The sequence below is a fragment of the Pangasianodon hypophthalmus genome, chromosome 12 (assembly GCF_027358585.1).
Source record: "Pangasianodon hypophthalmus isolate fPanHyp1 chromosome 12, fPanHyp1.pri, whole genome shotgun sequence".
In the NCBI taxonomy this organism is placed as follows: Eukaryota; Metazoa; Chordata; class Actinopteri; order Siluriformes; family Pangasiidae; genus Pangasianodon; species Pangasianodon hypophthalmus.
Genome location: NC_069721.1, coordinates 20,294,483 through 20,317,288, shown reverse-complemented (window position 1 = coordinate 20,317,288; position 22,806 = coordinate 20,294,483). Strand labels below are relative to the sequence as shown.

The following is a 22,806-nucleotide window of genomic DNA, read 5'->3' as shown; positions in this document are numbered from 1 at the left end:
TAAGCATCAAAAGGAACAGTGCTCTTTTTGCCACCTGGTGCTAGCATTTTAGCATGACCTGTGGAGTTGCCCACTAGGCCATTCAACTGTGTGATAGTCAAGTTGTAACACTATAAACACACAAAACATGGCTCATGATGATGCCTTCGCTGGCCTGTTTTCATGTGTTCTCATGCATTTTTCAGCGGTGTCACTATCAATGTTAGCTAGTTAGCAACTCCCATGCAGCTAACAATGCTAAGTAGCTAACATCAACAGTGAAAAACTTGCTGCTGTGAGAATAGTCGGGAGTGCCTTCACTGTCCTGATTTTCTTTGTAATGAGCTCTCATGAGCTTTTAAGCTGACTGTCACCTCTGGTGTTAGCGAGGTAGCATAGTTAGCCGCACAGGACTTAGCTAGCATTACACATATTTCTGTGAAGGTGGCTTATCCAAAGCATTGCCTCATTTCATCCTTTAATTGATGAAAAGGCATCTACTTAATTTATTATGTAAAAACAGACATTCAAACAACTTCTTATGCAGAGTGCATTTACATATCTGTCCAGGAGCAGCATTGTTAATTCCGTGTCCAACTCTATCCCCTTTGTCACTAATAAGTTTCCTTATTTCCATCATTTAAAAACACTACAAATGTTTATGACACATCAGCAATCCAACACAGTTTTACTGTGTGTCTTGTTGTAAAGTTTTCTAAAAGCACAGCATGTTTTTTTGTTGTTTAAAGGAGAATTATCCAGTGGAGTGAAGAGGTGTTGGGAAGTGCCTATAAAACAACTGACAGGCGGCCCATGTACACACAGACGAGCAGGCCGTCACAGCCCACACTTTTCCAATTCGGGTGTGCTCAGCCTCATAATACACTGTTTTTAATCGTGTTCTGCATATTTTCTAGGTTATTTGTACGCATAAGAAATAGAAGAAAAAAAATGACTGTTGCACCTTAAAATCTTCAGCAAAAGTTTTAGGCATTGAGGCCACTTGTGGTGATTAGCAATTAGGCATTAGCAATAGTACGTAAATGTGTGCAGGTGTGTACAGGTGTGTGTTACCTGATAAAGCGGTTGAACAGGAAGACTGTGCTGCGGATGACTCTGGCAGTGCGGGACTCCTCGTGTTGGGAGCGTGAGAGGGTCAGACCATCATCCATGTGACCCTCATGGTGCATTATAGCCTAATCACACAACAAACATCATGTGAGCTCTATACACGCAAACACACACACACACACACAGAGTAACACAGGCCAAAATAGCCCATGTTCTGTATTTACATTATTAAATATTCTTTCCCACACACACCCACACCCACACCCACAGTCGCACACACATACACACACAAACACTCTCAGGCCGATCCATCTATCTTTGTGCAACTGTGTGTGTGCACTTGTCCCGCGTGCCACAGGAGTAATGATTGTGAGTGTTTTACGTCTTCCTAACAAGACTCTTATTCTTAATCAGCTTAAAACCCTCTCATATGAATGAAACCATTAAGCTAAACTAATAGTGTCAGTAAAGTCACATCCATCGTTGTTATATTGAGCAAAAACACGCTTCCTCTCCCTTTGCTCACACACGGACACGGCTCACGTGTCTGATAGACTTCAGCAGAAAATCTGAGTATTTAACCCACTAAATCTCACCAGTCACTGAAATGTTTTTGAGTTTGTAAAGATCTAAAACACCTCCACTCGTGTTTTAGATTGAAATATAAGCTATAAATTTAATTATACTTTGTATTATGTATATGATACGTATTTACTTTAAGCACACAACTGAGGAGGAAGGCAGCTCTTTAAAAGGAAGTAAGTAAAACATATTATAATACAAACACAACTACTATATTTGGTACATATAATCTTTAAAGGCTCTGATAATATATATTTTAATAAGACTGCACTGCCACATTTACATCTAGACAAAAGATGTAGCTGCTGATCTTTCTAACCATCCATATTGCACTGATTTATAAAATATTGTTACTGTTATCACAATTGTCACCATGAATACTTTTATTCTTTAAAAAATTTTTGAGTTTGTGCAGTGTGGTAAACAGGAGAATATTTTCACTCCAAACCTTTTGCACCATTCTTTTGAGAAAAAGGGCGAGCTAACAACCTGATTCAAAAATTAGAAGGTTAGTATTGAACATGTGACACACAAGTGTTTTTGCCTTATAAAAAAAAAAAGACCCAGTCATGCTCTATATGGCATACATACTTGAGAACATGTCTAATTTGCATATTCGTTTATTCGGGATTTCTTGAAAGTGTAAAAGTGTGTGGAATTTTTGTAGCTCTGCCTCATCAAAAACACTATTATTTAACACAGAAAGAAAAAAAACACGATGTGGCTTACTTTAAGGAATATATTTGATATTTTTCGATAACTGATGACATTATGCTAGTGGGCGCTGATATTTGGAGACGATAATTAAATGTGTAGGCCATGGTATGCTGTGGGGGCACTTATTTTATCTCCCTTAGAGAGAAGACTCACTGCAAATCAATACTGCAGTTCTTCTGATTGATCACCTTTATCATATGATGAAACATTTCTATATTGATGGGAGTGGCCTGTTCTAGAATGACTCCGCCCCCATACAAGGAATCGCTGAATGGTTTGATGAGGATGTATGATTTCATCCTAACTGAACCCAAACCATCTGAACACCTATGGGAGATTCTGGAGTGACGCGCTCCACCACTATCATCAAAACTGAGGTAATGTCGGTGTTCATTCCTCCAGTACAGTTCCAGAGACCTGCAGAATCTATGCTAAGGCACACTGAGGCTGTTCTGTTGCCTCGTGATGGCACAACACCTTACAAAGCCAAGCAACTGTTCCCATCTTATGAGTATGACAATGAGAATCAATTCTGGTTCAGTGTTCGCCAAAGTAAGATTTTATTTACAAGCCAGCTGTGGAGCCACTCACCTTCCTCTGGACTCCACCCATGCGTGCACACTTGGCATCCACAGACTGGTAGGTGAGCCAGAGACCTGTGTCTACATGCTGGATGTAGCAAACGGAGTCACCATATTTAATGTCAGGTACGCCCATGCCATCAACCTCTTTCCTCAGGCCGAAATCGAGCTTCTCCTGTGGTTACAATGCAGAGAGAGACAATATATTAGTAAGTAGGTTCTACCTGTGAATAGATCGCAGGCATTTTTATCACTGACCCCAAACCTTATCACCCTACACATAAACTACACCCTGCCATTTTTTTTCTTCTGCTGGAAAAATTACTTCCTGTACCACAAAATCACAGTTTTAGTTAAATTGAGCTAAAGTGAGTTCATATTACATACCTGAGAGCAGCCCAGGTTCACAGCGCTCTCAGTGTGTCGCTCGGCGCCATGGCATGAAGCTGAGCCTTGCCGTGATAAATCCAAACACACACCCAAGTGAGAGGTAACACTGAGGAGGACTCTCACACTTTCTGAGCCTGACACCGCTTGCTCTCGCACACATGCTGCGTTTCACTCGATAACCTTCATACAACCTCAATTTCTCACTCCAGCTTTTCTCTCTCTCAATCCCATTAGCTCTCACTGTTTTTCACTTATTCTTTTGCTGATTTTTTTTTTTTAATCCGATTCTCTTTCCCTTTCACTGAATTTCCTTCATTCTTCAGCCATGTCTCCTTGTGGGTCACTCATTATGACCCACCATGTGGTGGTATTCGATATGCATTCCATTTAGCTTTTAGTTTTTTTCCTCAAATGTCCCAAAGTCAGGAGAAATGGGAGTAATCTAACTAAGTAAAAACATACTATGTGAGCCACTTCGATATCTAGCCTACTAATGTAACAGCTTACTTAATGCAACGTAGCGTAATTAATGGGTCGCTATACAGTATGTCCACGGTAACTGTGTGTCGCTCTCAAATAGATATAGAACTAAAATACTAAATCACAGGCATCTTAAGTAACCCAAACAATACTAATCCAAAGGGATACGGCAGATTTAAAAAGTCCTTCTACTGCCCCAGAACCATTTACGCGCCAACCAGTGATAGAGGTTTAATATGAACAGCCGCAGTACAGAAACCGCTCACTGACAGCGAGTTAGGTGAGACTCACCTTTGAGGAGCGGAAACAGAAGGCAGTGGATTTGACATCGGCCTTCTCCTTATCCATCAGTAGCAGGCCTTTATCATCCAGCAGGCTGAGGTACTTTCCTGTGGTCACATGACGTAAGCGAAACGGCTGACCCCATCGGATGTGACTGCCACTCCAGCTGGAGAGAAAACGATCAACAGCGTCAACATACGCCATCACTTTCATTCATCAACGTCATTCCCAAACAGCAGCTCCTTTCACCCATGCTCCTCCACTAGAGCTGATGAACAAGGCAATAATTTCTAAGTTTATTTTTCTCTTAGCATACTCCATGTTTTCATCACCATCTTTCCTGGGCCAACTTTATAGCTGCACTGCACACCCAAATACTGAGAAGCTAAACAATGACAATACACAGTACTGTGCAAAGCTCTTAGGCACCCTATTTTTTTTAGTACAAATTCTGTTCTAAATTTTTATTTTATGACTTCTACATTATTGATTCAGTACAAAAACATTTAGAATTTAGAAGGAAAAGATCATCACACCAAATATTGACTTTGTTTCATTTATTACTGTTTACTGCTCTTTATAGTATTTTTTTTTAATGTAGAAACATTTAATTTCATTATTTTTGAAGGAACCTTTGCATTTCAATGCATCTACAGCATTTCTTTGCATGTGGCTAAGACTTTTGCAAAGTACTGTATATATATATATATATATAGATATATATTTATGAAAATACACAACACTGATGCATCTGTATATAAAGGAGGTCTGCTCTGTAAAGTAAAAGTGTAAGCATACCTACATTCAAAGCTCTCGCTCCAGAATTTGGCCTCAACCTCAAAATGTCATTTTGACAAACCACTAGCGCAGGGATAAGAGGATGTGTGGCGTGCAAACTCTTCTGAAAAGAACTGAGCCCAAAAGCTCCTTCGTGCCAAAGTGAAGAAATTTCTGCCTTGGCTATTTCTGAGTAAATGGCCCCGCTGAGTGTTATCGGACCTTTCACGGGTGTGTGAATATGACTGTTTACAGTTTTCAGTGTGCAAATAAGTCCACTGGGAAGCAGTGGATCCCTGGAGGGCCAAGAATGGCAGATCTGTGAGCAACACTATTAGATTAGATTCAGAGAAAGGACACTGCTCATGCCTCAAACCCTAACATCCTAAAAACTGTCCTGAATTTCAAGATTTGTTGTGCTCTAGGGGGAACCATGAGCAGGATCTGGGGTGTAAATGTTACTGCTGGACTGTAATTACATTTAAAACTGGACACAGGAAAAAATATTGGAAAGTTTGGTTGGTAACGTGTCAGGATCATATCAGGATAAGGATTATTCACATAAATTCATGCAAAATATATATAAAACAGTTTTGAATCTGAGTGTGCAAATCATTTTAGGAGGGCTGAGATTATTATACAAGTGTAAATGGTATTTTCCAAACCACACTTGACCTCCCAATACATTACGTCATGACACAAATGACTCATGCCTTCTTCCTGAGGTCAAGGAAACTGATAACACAAAACAAAACATGTAACAACCATCTTTTGTACAGAAAACCTGGAAATGAGCACCAACGTAGGAAGCTGGTTGTCATGTATGATGAGCTGATTCAAATATTGACATGATGCTACAGCAATCAGAAAGCATGTGGTTAAAATCTTATTAGGTTCCAATCCTGATAAAAGTGTGTGGCTTGACTGAGTGTAACAGTCTGAGACAGCAACAGGTCCACCTCCAGGAGATAAAAAGAAAAGTAAAGGGTTGCACTCACGCCACTCTGAGAGTTTCCAGCCTCCAGAGAGAACGAGCGTGGGTGGACACGGCTCCACCCTCATAGTGCACCGTCCTGAAAGAGAAAACATAAAGACAATGAGGGAATAAGGAAAAATAATATGCAATGCACAGTATAATTTATCCTAAATCTGTGAATATCTTTTTGGGTAAAAGAGACTTCTATGACTTGTCAGCTACAAAGCAAATGTTGGACATGTCTTAGTTAAGGGGTAGTGAACATTTTGTAAATTTTATTTTGCACCTACTCTTATACTCCTCAGTAGGCAAACAGGGACAAACAAAGACACACACATGCACACAGTATTTTAAATGTAGTTCTCGCCACAGTGCTTGCCAGTTACATAAACCCCAGAATATAAAAGGCGCACATCTAGAGATGAACTAAGGGGGTGGAAGAGAATATGAGACTCTGACTATAAGAAATGTTCCCTTAATTCATCTGCATTTCCAGCATGACAATATTTCAAGGCCTGTGGGCATAAAAGCCATGCAAGTAAATCTCCAAGGCCCAATTTAATGGCAAACAGAAGAGAGAGACCTGAAAGAAAATTGCCTTTAGAAAAAGATGTTCTTTCAGCCACTGTAGAAATGATCTTTGTGTGCTGGCTTTCACTGCTGCAGATATCCGACTGAAACAACAGTCAGAATTCTGCATCCTGAGAGTCTGCTGATGTGCCTCACATGTGATTTATATTGTGAATTCTCTCACTTTAAATTAGCTCAAGATCATCTTACAAGCTAATACTGTCAGTAAAAATCAATCTGGCTGACCAGACCATCAAAAACCGGGACAAGACGTAGGTTTCCAAACTAGGGGTCACAACCCCACGTGTGGTCTCTTGATTTACAAATGGGGAATTCCCTCTATTGTTTTATTCATTTATTTTACAAATTAATATTAGAAAAATCAAAGCCGGAGGTCTTGTGCTAATATTTTGAAATGTTTCTAGGAGTCACATTCAGACAAGCCAAATTTTGATTAAGAGTGTGCGTGCTATTTTAGTCTGTTCACTAACCTGACGCTGCGCTAAGTGTAGAAATTCTGCAATAAATATGGACAAATTTCCCCATCCATCTACCTCCATGAAACAAACTAGCATTTTGTCTCAAATCACATGTACTACTCTAAACTGTTACTGAGTACTAACACTCACTGGCTTTTCTATTACAGTTAGTGTCTGAACATTTATTTTTGAATTTTAAAACGTCTCATGCCATGTTTTGCGTACCAGCCTTCTGGATTTTCTAAATTAGTAAATACTTCTGACAGTATGGTGAGAGTTTCTGATTTGAGACACAGCTCATGACAACAATCACAATGGTGGTGGAAAGTTTTAAAGAGAACAGAGCTCATCAGTGTGTTTAATATGAAATCACTTAACATTTTACAGTTTAAATTGGAAACCAGGTGGACAGGGATGTTTTGGTCCCAACGTGACATCTAATAAATGTTGCATTTAATCTTCCAGATGTACATAAGATAGACAAGTGATAGTGTGAACAAAGTGAGAAACTGAACTTTGAATTCTATTTTCTTTCCTCTGCTGTTAATCACCATAATCAGGAATCTCTAAAGTATTGATTACTGCTACTCTGGTCTGTTTTTGGGATGTAAATCACAAAAACATCAGGGTATGGATGAAATTGAATTTTCTGCCATGTCTTGACTAAGATGTTTAGAGAATTTTTTTAAAAATCCATTACATAGATGTGCTCATAGAACTAATCATATAATGTTTTCACATCGTCTGAACTAAGTGCTATTAAAATTTCTCACTGACTTTCAGTAGTCACTGAATCCCGGCATGAGGTGGGAACATACCCTGGATGGGAACCCATGCACACATTCACACCTAGGGGCAATTTATATTAGACAATCCAATTACTGGCATGTTTTTGGGATGAGGGAGGAAACCAGACAACCTGGAAGAAACTCATGTAAACATGGGGGAACATGGGGAGAAACTCCATGCAAACAGTAACCCGAGCTCACAATCGAACCAGGGACCCTGGAGCTGGAGGCAGCAATACTACAAGCTGCACCATCGTTCCACACCAGCTAGTAAAATATACACCGAAATGACACAAAAGAAAAATAAATCTATGCTCATGGACACCAAGAATCCATAGTCATAACACTATCTGTGTGTTTAAAGTAAAAGCAAGAAAATCAATGAATTACTTAGATAACATTATTAGAGTTTTATGATACATGAAGTATTATAATGATTCATGAATGTGGGCTCCATAGAAAGTATTACTGTACATTTTTCACTAGACATTCTCCACGTAAAAACCCCATGAAAGAGTCTTGTACGGAGAGCCGCTGATCTTCCTCTACAGTAATTAAAGTGGCTTTGCAATGGGCTAAAAGTAGCTGCTGCGGTAAGTGAAGAGAGCTATCGGGGTCAGTATTGTGTTTAGACACAGAGAAGCGGCCCACTGAGGATGTGTGGGGTTTTAATTATGAGAGAATCAAGGAGAGATCTGAGTAGGGAATAGAGATCAGTGCAGCACCCATTCTGTCCACCGTAGACTGCCTGAGATGAGCTAATGTGCTTCCGTATGGCTGCTGTGTAAGGGCTGTATGTGCTCTACTTAGTTGTTTTTTCAGAGTAAAAACTTTCGCAAGGTGGTTTTGACCTGAATTGTGTCTTGACCTGGATTGTCTCACCTTAAAAACAGTCTCACCCACGCCTACACTCTTTCTCTCTCTGTTGAGTCATTGTCTCCAGTTACCCACTATGCACCGTATTCCTACGCTACACGCGGTGTACTTGAATATCCTGTACCTTCCTTTTTTCTCAAATCAAGTGGTAAAAGGAATTGCAGGTCAGTGAGATGGCAGAACATCCTGCACTGGAACAATGGCCCATTTTAAACTACAAAATGTCTCGTCTAAACTTTTTGTGCTTAATTTACTCATTGGGTCAGCCATGTTTAAAATATCTGCAGTGAAAAAAAAAAAAAAAATCATTGCGAGACTGTTTGGAAATCGGACTGAATGAGCTCTCTGAGGCTAGGCTAATGGATAAAGATGATGCTATAACAGCAAAGACTAAACAGTTGCTTTTCATAGGTTCATTCGTCATCTCATCTCTCATACATTTATACATTTCCTTAGCAGACCACGCGACTAAAACTTTTGAAACAGTCCGTAAAGGTTTCAATGTGCAGCTTTTGGGTTGTTACAAGCTGCTAAAAATCTGAACGGATAACACAAACACTGTTCCATTATTAGGTTTCAAATATTGTACTTGTATAGAGCATCACACTATCCAACCATTTTACCACATATATATATATATACATATATATCATGCACCCCAATCATTTATTTATTTATTTATTTTTTACATTTTACAGATTTGTGTGTATATAGATAAAAGGTTAAATTTCAGAACAGTCGATGGTCATCAGTCTCTCCGCTTGAGGAACTGCCTACTCTCAGAGTTTATTTCCAACCTTGATTGAGGTTTTCTGCAGCGACCCAGAAATCTCACTAAGGCAAAGCTCCACGATGAAACCCAGTGCACTGACCTGCGCTGTTCCTCGCCATGCTCTCCTGATGGAACAGTTAGACACTCGTCCATGTGTCCATGCAACAACCTCAAGACGTCTCCACCAATCAGGAAACCTGCAACACAGAGAAGAGAAGAAGAGGAACAGTGATTGGTAAAGTGTGTGTGCAAGCAGATTTGGTTTAGGCAAGGTCAAAATATTTGACAATATATTATGTTGTCACAATATCTGCCAACTCTTTTCCTTTTTCTTTCTCACCCTGAGCGACCTCACTCCCCGAGCAGATTGGTGCTACACTCCACAGAGTCTGCTGGAAGGCAGCATCCACGTGCAAACTGCCACTGCCGTACGACAAGTGCTAGACAGACAGAGAGAGAAAGAGAGAGAGAGAGAGAGAGAGAATGAGAGAGAGGGATATGAATGTGAGGAAAATCAGCAACCGCTGAAATACACACAGTCTCTTCCAGTTACTCACCAGGTACCGCTCGGAGGACACACTGACCAGGATGAGGTCATCACCTACACGCACCTTTTCCCCTTCTGACCTTTGCTTAGAGGCAGGATGTATAGTCCACCAGCACGCTTCACCTACACACACATATACACACACACACAGAGAAAACATGTCTGGCAGTGCATGAACACCAAAACACACTACCTCCAACAATGAACACTGACACATCACAGAGCACACACACTGGGACATTCATTTACACAGCTGATATTCTGGTAACTAGTAACTAGCCAAAAAATGTCTGTACAACTAAAAAAGTACAAAACAAGATATTTCCTGTCTCTAGATTTACTCTGGAAATGTGGAATTGTTTATAATTAGTAGCTTTAGAAGAGCACTACCTGTTGTGTCCTCTTGAAGTCCTACATCGAAGGCGAGTTTATCTGTCGATGAGCGCGAGGTGGACAAACAGCAGAGGTACTGGACAAAGAAGAAGAGAGTAAACTCATAGCAGAGCTTCTCAAAGCCCAACACAGCCACGCAAACCCAGCACGGTTTCTCCATTTCCCTGATCTTACAACTCAATTATCAAACGCTTCATGGGCTGAACCATGTCTGTTACACTAACATCAATACCAAAAAGCAACAGATTAGCCAAAGATGAAATTTACACCATTTCTCCTTACTTCAAATGTTATCGCTTAACTAAGACATGTTTGGTGTTTGCTTCTTTTGCACTGAAATTACCAAGCTAATGTGGACTAAGCTAACTGAAACTTATTGTGACCAGTTTAGCAGCTGAAATGATCACACACAGCCCAAAACACATTTGGCTCAGTAACACCATTTAAATATTTTCATAAAACAACTCAGTATGGCTGTATTAAAAAAGAATATACAACTCAAATCATCCATCATTCTTCTTCAAGCCTGACCGAGTGTAGTGCTTGCACTGAGGAAGAAAGTGATTCAGCTTCGCTATGGCTGCTACTACTCCTTTTAGCTCTAACAGATAACAGTGTGTAATGCAGTGTCAGAAATCACAAAAGCAAGTCTGTTTGAGATCCTGAGCACCTCTACAGAGTGTGACATGAGTGTGTGAAGCTAACTTACATTAACGACATCAGCTTCTTAGCTCCAGTGCAAAACAAAGAAGCAAAAACTTGCTTCTGACTGCATTTACGGTAAATGGTACTTAGTGTACATTTCATTTTAAGCCAAGTTCTTACTTTCTCAATAATCTGTTTGTCAATTCAATTCAATTTTATTTGTAGAGCGCTTTTAACATATAGAGATTGTCACAAAGCAGCTTGACCGAAATATATAAATCCCAGATATAAATTTTAAAATTTACACCTTTATCCCTGAGCAAGCCAGGGAAGGAAAAACTCCCTGAGATGACATGAGGAAGAACACTTGAGAGGAACCAGACTCAAAAGGAGACCCATCCTCAGCTGGGTGACACCGTGCGATTATAAATCATTTCCCTTTATAACTGTATACTGTGTAGTCAAAAAGTGCAATTGTGTAAACAGGAACTTATGAGCTTATGAGCAACTTGTGAGTATGAGCATCAGAGTTATTTCTGAATTCATTATAGTTTTAGCTTAAAGTCTATTGTGTTGAAGTTATCAGCTGTTCAATGATGGAGACTTGAGTGCAAAACTGTTCATAGTAATTGCAGTCCTAAGGCTATCAAACGAAGAACATCTACAGCCATCTTTATGGTTTCTATGTGGTACCATCCACAGTAACCTCAAGGTGATCTTTAGGCTGTCCATATGGAGCCATTCTTAGCAGCAGATACCACATGAGTTAAGGGCCCATAACTCAAACACTAAAATAACGCATAAGATTGCAGTGTAGATGTGTGTGAGAGTGTGCGATGTATATCATCGGCATTATCATGACCATCGGTGAGGACAGAAACCTAGTTCACAGTGGTGTAATTGTAAAAAGGCAGAGGTTAGAATTGATAGGCGTGGTTGAGCGACAGCAACACAAACACAATTTTGAAGCAGTGTCAAGCCCTGTTCAGATTGGACTAGTTTTGCATGAGGAGGTGGGGTAATGTAATTATTATAACTGCAGTATCTCTGGGATTTAATTCTTGTCCAAATCTGTCATGTCAGTAATATTTAATGGATTGCAGGTACACAAGTCTGGAATGATTATGCTGCATTTTATCTACTACAAAATGACTAAACAGAAATAAACACAAGTAATCTACACTATCTGTCCACAAGTCTGTGGAAACCTGTTGTGCCTGTTGTGCATGTGCCTGTTGAACATCCCATTCCAGATTTATTTGGCCTTCACTGTTATAATATCCTTCACTCTTCTCTGAAGGCTTTCCACTGGAGCGTGGCTGTGGGGATTTGTGTTCATTCAGCCACAAGAGCATTAGTGAGGTCAGGCACTGATGTTGATTGAGGAGGTCTGGGGTGCAGTCGGGGTTATAGTTCATCCCAAAGGTGTTCAGTGGGGTTGAGGTCAGGGCTCTGTGCAGGCCATGCGAGTTCTTCCACTCCAACAAACCATGTCTTCATGGAGCTCGCTTTGTGCACAGGGGCATTATCATGCTGGGACAGGTCTGGGCTTCTCAGTTCCCGTGAAGGGAAATCGTAATTTTTACAGCATTCAAAGACATCCTATATAACTGTGTGCTTCGAACTTTGTGGGAAAAGTCTGGGGAAAAGCCACATATAAGTGTGATGGTCAGGTGTACACAAACTTTTGGCCATATGGTGTATTTCCCATCAGAATTCAGAAGGTAAAGATTCCTTCATATCCTGTGGGAAAAAGAGGCTTTGCATTTCGCTTAAGTATAAAACTCACTCCACAAAGTGCTCAATCTTTTCTATCGTCTCCTACTGAAGTATTATCAAAATTTAAAACACAGAACAATAAAATAAAGACAACATTTAAAAAGACTTTGTTGGGGGCTTTATGCAAGTTATCGAGCTCCTAGCAAAGCTAAAGCCCATATATAGTACTGTGCAAAGTCTTAGGCACCCTATTTTTTTTTTTTTAGTACAAACTTTGTTATAGATTTTTATTTTATGACTTCTACATTATCTAGTCACTACAAAAACATTTTAGAATTCCAAATATTGGTTTTCCAGCACAAAATTAAATGTTACACACAAAAAAAAATGTTTGTATGTCAGTAAAGAAAGCAGCACATTATGTAAGAGACACTTTTCAGGCAAAAACAAAATGAAGGCTGCTGTGTTTTGCTGCAAAAATAGGAAGCAAGTATGACAGTCAAAGTCTCTAGAAGAACTGTGGCTGCTTCTGCAGGATGCTCACTAAGACTTACAGCTAATTTCCTTATAAAACTGCACAAATTGTACCCGAGACAATTTTTTTTTTTTAAAGCAAAAGGTCGTCACACCAAACATTGATTTTGTTTCAGTTTTTACTGTTTATTGCTCTTTACAGTATTTTTTTAAATGTAGAAACATTTAATTTCATTATTTTTGAAGGCATCTTTGCTCTACAGCATTTCTTTGCATGTGCCTAATACTTTTGCACAGTACTGCATACTGCATATACAACAAGCGGTTAGAATAAGTATATTTAGTACACATGGAATTTATAGTGTGACCACCACGGTGTGATGCATACGGAGATCACTTATCTCATGCAAAGTCATCATATTTATTACAAGTGTGCTCTGGCAATAGACATACGTCTGTAAATCCTATCCCTTCCAAATAGTACTTTATACCACTACGTAACTTTTGAACATGCATGTAAATATAGTCCTAAAACAGAATTTAGATATTCTTTATCTATTTATCTAAATACTCGATCACTAAACTTTACTTCAAATAAGTTTTGCAATCCTGTAATCCACTGCAGCATGGTGCGTTCAGTGACACACACACACACACATACATGCTCGACTCACCATTCCACTGTAGGAGTGCCTGAGTAAGACAGCATGGCCGTAGAGAAGAGTGCGATGACCTCCACCCTGCGCTGTCTACAAGAACACACACACACATGCACACACGGTTACACAAAGGAGAACATACACACAATTTCAAAACAGCTGGCAGTTTTTTTTTTTTTTTTTGAAGAGCTTCGCCAACAGAGAAACGATGTTTACAGTACATGGACAGAGTGTATTGTCTGGTTGGAGGAAACAGCTGCAGGTGACAGTCATAAGAGAAAGAAATTAAAACAATCCTCCAGCGTTTTTCAACCTAATGTTTATCCAATACACCTGTAGCATATGAGTGATTATTGCAAACAAGCACTTCAGAGAGATAAAGGTTTAAGGTGGAGCACTCCTTTAAACCAATCTGCAGATGTTTCCCATCCACCTGATTAGCCAAACCACACACTACAGCTAACATCACTATGCGCTCACACACACTGATACAATAAGGGACAATTGAATATTGATTAAAACAATATTGAATATTGATTATTTGTGAGAACAGTCTGTCTTGTGGGTGATAACAACAGCAGCCCTGAAACACCTAATCAGATTAAATGAATTTAGTTCTCAGCGTCAAAGCACTTTGAGGTCCAGTCTAAACAAAAAGTGAGATAAAAACTGATCGATTGTGTTGTCATTTTATTAGTTATTGACTAGCTGGCCTGCTACACTGCACAACCTGCCACCACAGCATGGTACTGACATGGACGATTAACGCCACAGCGATGACACTTGGTCTTAAACTGACACTGGTAAAAGGATGTGGTAACAGGTCACATGCACTGTGCATAGGAAAAGATGAGATTTAGTCTCTAACTGTACACCTACAAGAAGCACCAACTACGATGATATATCTAATAAAGTGGCCCATTAGCATACAAAATCCAGCAATACTGCCCCAAGTACGTGTACCAGCACCCCCCACACATACACAAAGACAAAAGTATATGTACATTTTTCTTATGCATTTTTCAAATTCTTATAAAGAATGTAATCAGAGAAACAAACCTGGGTGTCATCAATAAAACATGGATCAGATAAAGCTGATTATTTCCCTATAGGGGTGTTTTATATTTCGCTTATACAACAGCATTTCACCAAAGACTATTTTTTATTCTGTGTACAGTTACATGTCATGTTTTGAAATGTCTGTAAAACAGTTGATTATTGGAAAAGATCAGGCAATGTTTTTCCAATCTTCAACTGTACAGTTTCATTGCCCACTGTAGTCTCAGACTTCCATCTTGACTGATGAAAGTGAAATCCGATGTCGTCTTCTGCTGTTGTAGCCCATCCACCTTAAGGTTTGACATGTTGTGCATTCTGAGATCCTTGTAAAGACTGGTTATATGAGCTACCATAGCCTTCCTATCATCTCAAACCAGTCTGGCCATTCTCCTCTGATCTCTCTCTGGTTATTTCCATCCACAGAACTGCCGCTCATTGAACGTTTTTTTTTTTTTTTTTGTCGTTTTGTTTTTCGCACAGTTCTTTGCAAACTCTAGAGACTGCTGTGTGTGAAAATCCCAGGAGATCAGCAGTTTCTGAAACATTCAAACCAGCCTATCTGGCACCATCAACCATGCCATAGTCAAAGTCACTGAGACCACTTTTTCCCCATTCTGATGTTTGATGAGAACATTAACCGATGATTTTATGCATTGCATGGCTGTCACATGATTGGCTGATTCAAGAATTCAACGGTGTTGTGGTGTCACAGAAACTTAGAGAATGATTTGAATTACATAAAATATGATATTAAACAGAGGCTTATAATGGCAGTGGTTATTAACAGAAATAGAGATGATAAGCGTGCATACAGACACACAGACACACTCAGATACACACAGACATACACAATCTTACCTTCATCATGAATTTCTGAATGGCATGAGAAAAAAGTATAAATATTGTTAATAATGAAAAATGCCAACAAAATGTGCTAAATAATCACCAAACCTAAAGAGGAAATGAAACGTGGCTAAAAAAAAAGTTCATATCTGCTTTTTCTCTTTACCCCCAGAAGCTCTTTGACAATATACATAAATAAAAAGTTATTTTGCCTTTTTAGAAATTATTTGGCCAAAGAAATCTGGCTGATTGACTATTTGGTGTAAGAAGAAAATTATCTAAATATTATTTATTGTTTAAGTAGCCCTTTCAATCATTAGAACTACATAAAACATATCAATCTATAGCTTTACTAATACTTCAGCCTTCTCTGATCGACTTCTAATGAATATTATCATTTTTCCTAACGTTTGCACTAAAATGGTGTTACTTCATGAGCTGAGACTCTCATGAGGCTTAACTGTGCATCACTTCTACATCTCTACTATCTTGCAAAGACATGGGTGTTACAGCATAAAAAAAAATGACGACGTGCATATAAACAGTAAAAAAAAAATGCAAAAGCATATGGTAGCAGGAGACATTGTAGACATTAAAAATTAAGTAAGGTCTAGTGGGCGTGTCTTTGAGTAGGACAGCTGGGCATGTCTTGGAGCCTTTATAACATGAACACGAACTTTATAACATGGATTTCTCAAGAGGTACCAATCCTTCAAAAAGAGCTTTCTAAACCCTGTCAAGGTAGCTGATGTCAGCTAACTAACATTAGCACTGAAGATTTTAAACATTCATAAAAGAATATCTTAAAATTCCTCTCCAAAAACATGTCTAGCTGGATAACAAAATCTGTTAAATGTATGCACATATATAAATACCAAAGACACGCCCACATTCTTCCAAGGCTGTTCAGAGTCACTGTCGTTTCCATACACAGACTCAATAACATGCCCAACTTTCCATATATTGCTGCCTTCACATGCTTGTTGGATTCTTTCTATTCAAGTGCACCACTAATAGTTAGCTAGTTTGGTAAATTCCTAACATTTCCCCTTTTATTAATTCATACATATTGCAAGCAGCAGTGAGATATGTAAGCTAATTAAGTACTAAAAGTAAGCAGTATTACCATCAAGCCCTGAAACTTCATTTCCCCCACTATAATGACAGGCTAGTCAGAACTCAGCTATTAAAACTGTCTTAAGCTTCTGAAGCTTCCACTACTAATTAAAATTCAAAGAGCTGTTCATATGACCTTAAAGACATGCCTTCTGTGGTCTGTGACCCTCAAACAGACCCTGATCAGGGTAGACAAGCAGGCATGCAGCCATCTGCAAAGCGAGTCAATAAAGTCAAGAAGTGATACAGTAAAGAACCAGCACAGAAAAGCAAGGGAAGAAGGCAATGACATTTAAGGGACACTAAGCAGTGTAATGCAACATAAAAGCATCAGCTGAAGTGGTACGGTAGAAGTTATGGTCATTTTTAACAGGATGTAGAAATGGCGTTAATGTATTTCTCACTGCTTCCACTTTATATAGTGATACTTCTTTTCAAAACTCGTGAGGGTCACACTGAACTCCTGAAAATGAGAAGTGCGTATGCTCCATGCTCTTTCACATTCAAGCCTCAATAAGACAGAGGTGAACGTGACTTCTTTCAGGAGGAGATATTCCTGAAAGAAGATAGCATATAATATGCAGTATATATTGATCAGTAAACAGGATACAAGTACTCAAATATAAAATCAGAGTATGTTTTATTGGTAGATATGGTGAGGAAGCAGCTCAGTAATGGGAGGAGTAGGAGGTCACCCTGATGTGTGGTTGAAGTACGAGAAGTAAGAAAACAGACGTGGATCCAGGAACATGTCCTACTCAAAGTCATGCTCACAGGCAGACTAATCATGAGTAGCCTTTTGGCTCATTCACATTCAGTCCAGATCATGTAGAGGAATGTTTTTGTATGATGTAGAATGAGTTGTGACTAAACACAAAAATGGGATGATGTTATGGAACTTTATCTTCAGACAATATTCTGGGTCAATTCTCACGGTACAAACTTCTATTCTAGCTTCTGCTAGAGTCCATGGTAATTTTGTTACTAGACATGGCCAAGAACAATTTAATTTCACAGGAAGAAGCCTTCACACACTTTTGTTTTACATGATGTATACAGCCAATGAGAGGTTTTTGGTCAGCTTAGTGCGTAATATATTCAATTTCTCTTAGACAGTCTGTGGGTGACACATCTCAAGCTGACACTGTAAACCTAGGTGCATGAGAGGATGTTGCTGCTTTGTGTGTGTGTGTGTGTGTGAGAGAGAGAGAGAGTGTGTGTGGGTGGGTGGATGGGTATGTGCAGCTCAGCTTTGATGCAGAATATTGCCTGAAAGATGACTGGCAGGTGAACAGGGTTGTCAGAGCTGGCTGATGCTTTGCGTGCATATAAATGCAGACATACCCATTTTTCCACATCTACTTGCTGTGGAAATGAAGAGAGGCAAAACAAAGAAGAGGCAAAACATAAGAGGTCTTAATTCCACACTGCTCGGAAGTTTTTTAGAGAAACAGAGATTGGGCTCTGTCAGCGAGAAGGCATGCTGAAGGGTTCAGAGGTGCAGGGCTGAGGTCGCACCCAAGCTCTGGACATTCTCTAGACAAAAAAAAAAAAAAAAAGACAAAATACTAATATACTTTTAGAAAGAAATGCACTAAACTGGGGTTTTGGGGTGTCAGTGAGGTGCTTCGCTCAAGGGTATGTCTTTTGTACCTTTAGTTAGGTGATCAGAATTGAAGAAGAGGATCTGTTGTATTCTTTGGTGAACAAAAATGTTTCAGTAAGAATCCTTTTTCAAGGTTAGCAAGATGTAATTTAGCAATTTCTTAACATTTTGGAAATACTCCTTTATACACATAAAATTGAAATTCCATTCCATCATTATTGTTATTATTATTTTAAACATTACTTCATTTTTTTTTAAGAATACTGACATAATTGTTTAGCATTTATTCTATATTATGTATTAATTATTATCCATTATTATATGAATATTTAATAATTATTTCTTAACACTGATCTATATGCAAGATTGAGTTATTTAATCTCATTAGTGGCTATTTTAAAAGTTTCTCTATTAATCTAAAAAATGCTGACCCCAACCCTGCTGGAATCAGACACCCTGATGCCATAGCCATCGCTTGGCAACAACACAAATGACAGGGTCATTTAAAGCGAAAAGAAATAAAAAATCAATACATAGATGAGAAATAACTCTGCCCACCACCGTAATGAAAAACACTTTGATGAAGTCATGATATATTCATCAAAGCAACACAGAATCTGGCAGGTTATTAAAAATAAGAGATAAAACAACTACTTCGAAAGCATGAGAGATGGTTAGTATTTGCAACAGATTCTGAGGCATACTAATAGCTTTTGGATTAAAATGTGCTGCAGTGAAAATGAAGCATATGAACAGTGAAAAATCAAAAGCAGGCAAATTCAAGGTTATTTACAGTTATTACTTTAGAGACAGCTCAGCGTGTCTTGTGTATATAAAGCTGTGTCACCACAAACTCTTCACATATAACAATATAGAATAAAAATACTATATAATAATGCTGTATATTCACAGAATTCTGTAATGGCTGATAATGATGGAGTTTTGTAGCACACACTGGCAAAATATTAAATGTAAACAATTCTGCGTGTACCCCAACTGTAATCAATGAGCCAATACATTTGGTGTAAAGGGCCTGCTTCTTTAGCTTTATACTGGAGATACAATGCTAAAACATCTGCATCCATCCAGATTTGCAGTAGTCACAGTGATCTGCTGCTGTGGTTTAGGAAAGAGTGTGACACTATACACATGAACAAAACTTCACTTTATAGCTGAAACATTGTAACTTTAAGGTGGCAGCCATATTGGCCAAACAGATTCACATTTTTGAAGCACAATTTAAGCTGGTGTCCATTCTGGGCACTTTGTAGCTCACAGCAAACTTTTCGTAGGATCGTTCCAAAGTGAAGTGAAGAGAAACATTTGCTTAAAGTTTTAGAAAGCAAAAAAAATGGACACTTCAATCCCAAGAATCTTCATTCTGTTATTACTCAACCAGTTGAACAATAGTTTACCTGCTGTAGTTCAAGTACAAACAATACACAAAGAAGATCTTTATTTATATTATTGAAATAAGCTGTTGTTTAGATAGGCGTCAGTGACTGGATGATGACGGTTTTGGTTTGACAAACAATGCTCAAATTTCTTTCATGGTCTCACTATGAAGGATGTAGCCTTCAGACAAAGAAAGGCATAGTCATCATCTCATAATGGACTGCAGTCTTGTTATTCTGATCCTATCCATGGCTCGGAGTCCAAGAGAGCAAAACTGGCCATACTCTCAGGTAGGGAGGGGTGGCATACTCACTCTTCCCTGTAAATCACAGCAACACTAGCCAATCATGAGTGTCTGTGAGCTCATGTATGAGGAAGAGGGTAGATAGTGCTCAGAGTGTGTTACTCTGCCCCCTGACATTGCATGAGCAGTAGCTCGAGTAGATGTGGTCAGCTGGCTTCAGGTGACTTGGAGGAAGCACGTCCTTCGCCGACCCTGGCTGGTAGCTGTTGTGTGATAGTGTAGTTTGTAATGTAATAATAATAATAATAATAATAATAAATCTAATTGTAGTTCCAATGAGAGTTGGTGAAATTCATTGCATTTTGCATGAAGCTCTAAGGAAGGGCTTCTTTAGTGCAATCAAAAACCAAAAAGCTCTATATCCGTTCTCTCAGTGAGGTAATATCCTCATAACATACAGCATTGATGACACTCAACTCCTCCTTTCCTTCCCCACTTTCAGTCACTCATTTTTCTGCACGAATCTCAGCATATCTGGCAGACCACTCGTCATAGACGTCAGCTTATCACCTGAAGCTGAAATATCCCAGCAAGACTGACATACTGAATATACCTGGAGATGCATCCCCATTACTGTAGAGCTCCTGCCAGTGCAACAACCTTCTGGACGACTAACCTTCTCTCCTTTACATCGTTAGGCCCATCTGGCCATTTCTATCTACAAAGGTCACTCAGGTGCTTGCTCAGTAACTTGTCATCTCAAGATTGGACTACCACAGCTCGCTCTTGGCAGAAGCATGTCACTGATCCAGAATACAGCTGCTCAACTTCTTGTTCTCTCCACATGTTTCCAATATCAGATCCAAATACTTGGGTACAAAATCAAAAAGAGACCAGCTCCTACCTACCTTCGGGCCGCTAGCAAGCCTCAAACTTGACCCACCATCCTTCAAGGGACGAGCAAGACATGCCTCAGATTCTTCTCTCTTCTGACACCCAGGCAGTGAAATGAATGTCCCCTGGCTGTCTGAACAGCTGAGACACTGTCTATCTTCAAGTAAAGAGTAAGGTCCAAACGTTTCACAAAGAATGTAAAAAAAAAAAAAAAAAAAGAAAAGAAGAAGTGGACTAAAAAAGCCTTGTGCACTGTTCTTAGTTGATCTCTCAACTCTCAAACTGGGTTTTACATTAATGCATTATCTACATTAAGTGTATTCTGACCTATTTAAGTAGCAAGTTTGTGATGAAGACCATAAAGCACTTCTGTACGTCGTTCTGGATTACTGTGTCTGCTAAATGCTGTACATGTAAGTCCAAATGTATATGTATGTTCTGCAGCTTGGAGCTAGCCTCTCCTTTTCTCTCTCTCACTCATTATTGATCCCTCATGTGTCAGCTCCACAAACGCTTCAGTAGCGACTAATGAATGAAAATGTTTGCTGATTCCATGTGGGTAATTGCTCACAGTGACTGGCAGTGAGATCTCATTACCCAGCTATCGTTTCATAAATGACTCCGCTTCACCTTTTAAGCTGAGAGTTTCCGCTTTATCAGCTCAGACAGCTCTGAATACGCATATATCCACCGTCTCCCATGAAGAGCCGCTTTTGAGGAAGGTAATTGCTGAATTAATTATATGCTGAAAAAATTTTGTTAACGCCATTATTGTTTCATCTGAGTGGTGAGACAGGCGTCATTAAGAAATATGAGCTGTCTCTGATTTTTTCCTGCACTGTTTTACACCTTAATAAAAACATTTATTTTCACACACTGCAAGTTCAGTGATTAAACAGAAATGTTTGATTTTCAATCATCTGGAATCCAGAAGTAGAAGAAACCAGTGCCACGTGGCAAACCAGCTTTTAACTGCTTACTCATTAAGCCAATGAGGCAGCTTACAGATGGAGTTTTAAGGTCATACAGTTTACATCTTTCCCAAACTCACCAGAGGCAATGCTAACCAAACACACACAAACTTACTGAATTCTGCAAACCATGTCCTGATTTTGCAAAGTGACAGGAAACCCCCGGTCAACAAGGGAGGAGCTTACGCTCCATTTGATCAGTCAAACTCAAACTCGTTCATGCTGCATCACTATTAGCCTGATTTTGCATTTCTTCAGCTCTACCTAGCATTATACACTAGTCATAGTTAAGCTAGCCAGCTTGAAAACAGCTCTGTACTAACATTAGCCAGCTAACCAGTAAGCCTAGCTAACATTAATGTTATGTCTTTACCATTAGCTGACATTAAGCAGCTATTAACAAGTAAGCTAACATTAGGTAAAGTATTTTGTTGTGTGATTAAAACCTGTAACTACATTCAGTAGCAAACAGCAGAACATTTCTCAATTTACTGGGAGGATAAAATCATGTTTGTGTTTGGCTAATCAAATGTAACTTACTCTCTTGAATTGTGTTTGGTTTACAGTTTTTAACACAGCATTAAAAATGCATCTTTTTTATTTAAAGCAGTGATGTTTTTAACATATCAATTTGGGGAGCATTACATACGAGTTCATTTTGTGATCGCAAAAAACGGGCTCAATGTCTTGAACTTCTCACTGTCTGGTATGATTATTAGTAGCGGTCGACAACATGGTAACTGCAAATCTTTAACCACAGAACCTGTGTGCTAAGCTAGCTTAGTGTTAGTAGTGTTAGCAAGGAACACACAGTTTTGATTGGCTACCATTAAATAAATCACTAAGCCTCCTACATGTTAGGAGGACATGAAGCATTTCCAATTTGCATATTAATGCATGTTTATGATCAATGTATTCTTT

At 39.0% G+C, this 22,806-nt stretch overlaps 1 protein-coding gene across 11 annotated transcripts in view; it reads right to left on the bottom strand.

Moving 5' to 3' along the window:
• The window catches only part of ryr2a (ryanodine receptor 2a (cardiac)), a 180,298-nt gene that overhangs the window by 99,444 nt on the left and 58,048 nt on the right, over nucleotides 1–22,806 (bottom strand). For all 11 annotated transcript variants that reach the window (XM_053238392.1, XM_053238395.1, XM_026915121.3 and 8 more), the window contains exons 4-12: nucleotides 13,773–13,847; nucleotides 10,258–10,336; nucleotides 9,878–9,990; nucleotides 9,661–9,760; nucleotides 9,421–9,517; nucleotides 5,858–5,932; nucleotides 4,092–4,248; nucleotides 2,941–3,105; nucleotides 1,054–1,175 (exon numbers count right to left, since the gene is read on the bottom strand). In XM_053238392.1, coding sequence (XP_053094367.1) covers nucleotides 1,054–1,175; nucleotides 2,941–3,105; nucleotides 4,092–4,248; nucleotides 5,858–5,932; nucleotides 9,421–9,517; nucleotides 9,661–9,760; nucleotides 9,878–9,990; nucleotides 10,258–10,336; nucleotides 13,773–13,847 — 983 coding nt within the window. The remainder of the gene's footprint in view (nucleotides 1–1,053; nucleotides 1,176–2,940; nucleotides 3,106–4,091; nucleotides 4,249–5,857; nucleotides 5,933–9,420; nucleotides 9,518–9,660; nucleotides 9,761–9,877; nucleotides 9,991–10,257; nucleotides 10,337–13,772; nucleotides 13,848–22,806) is intronic.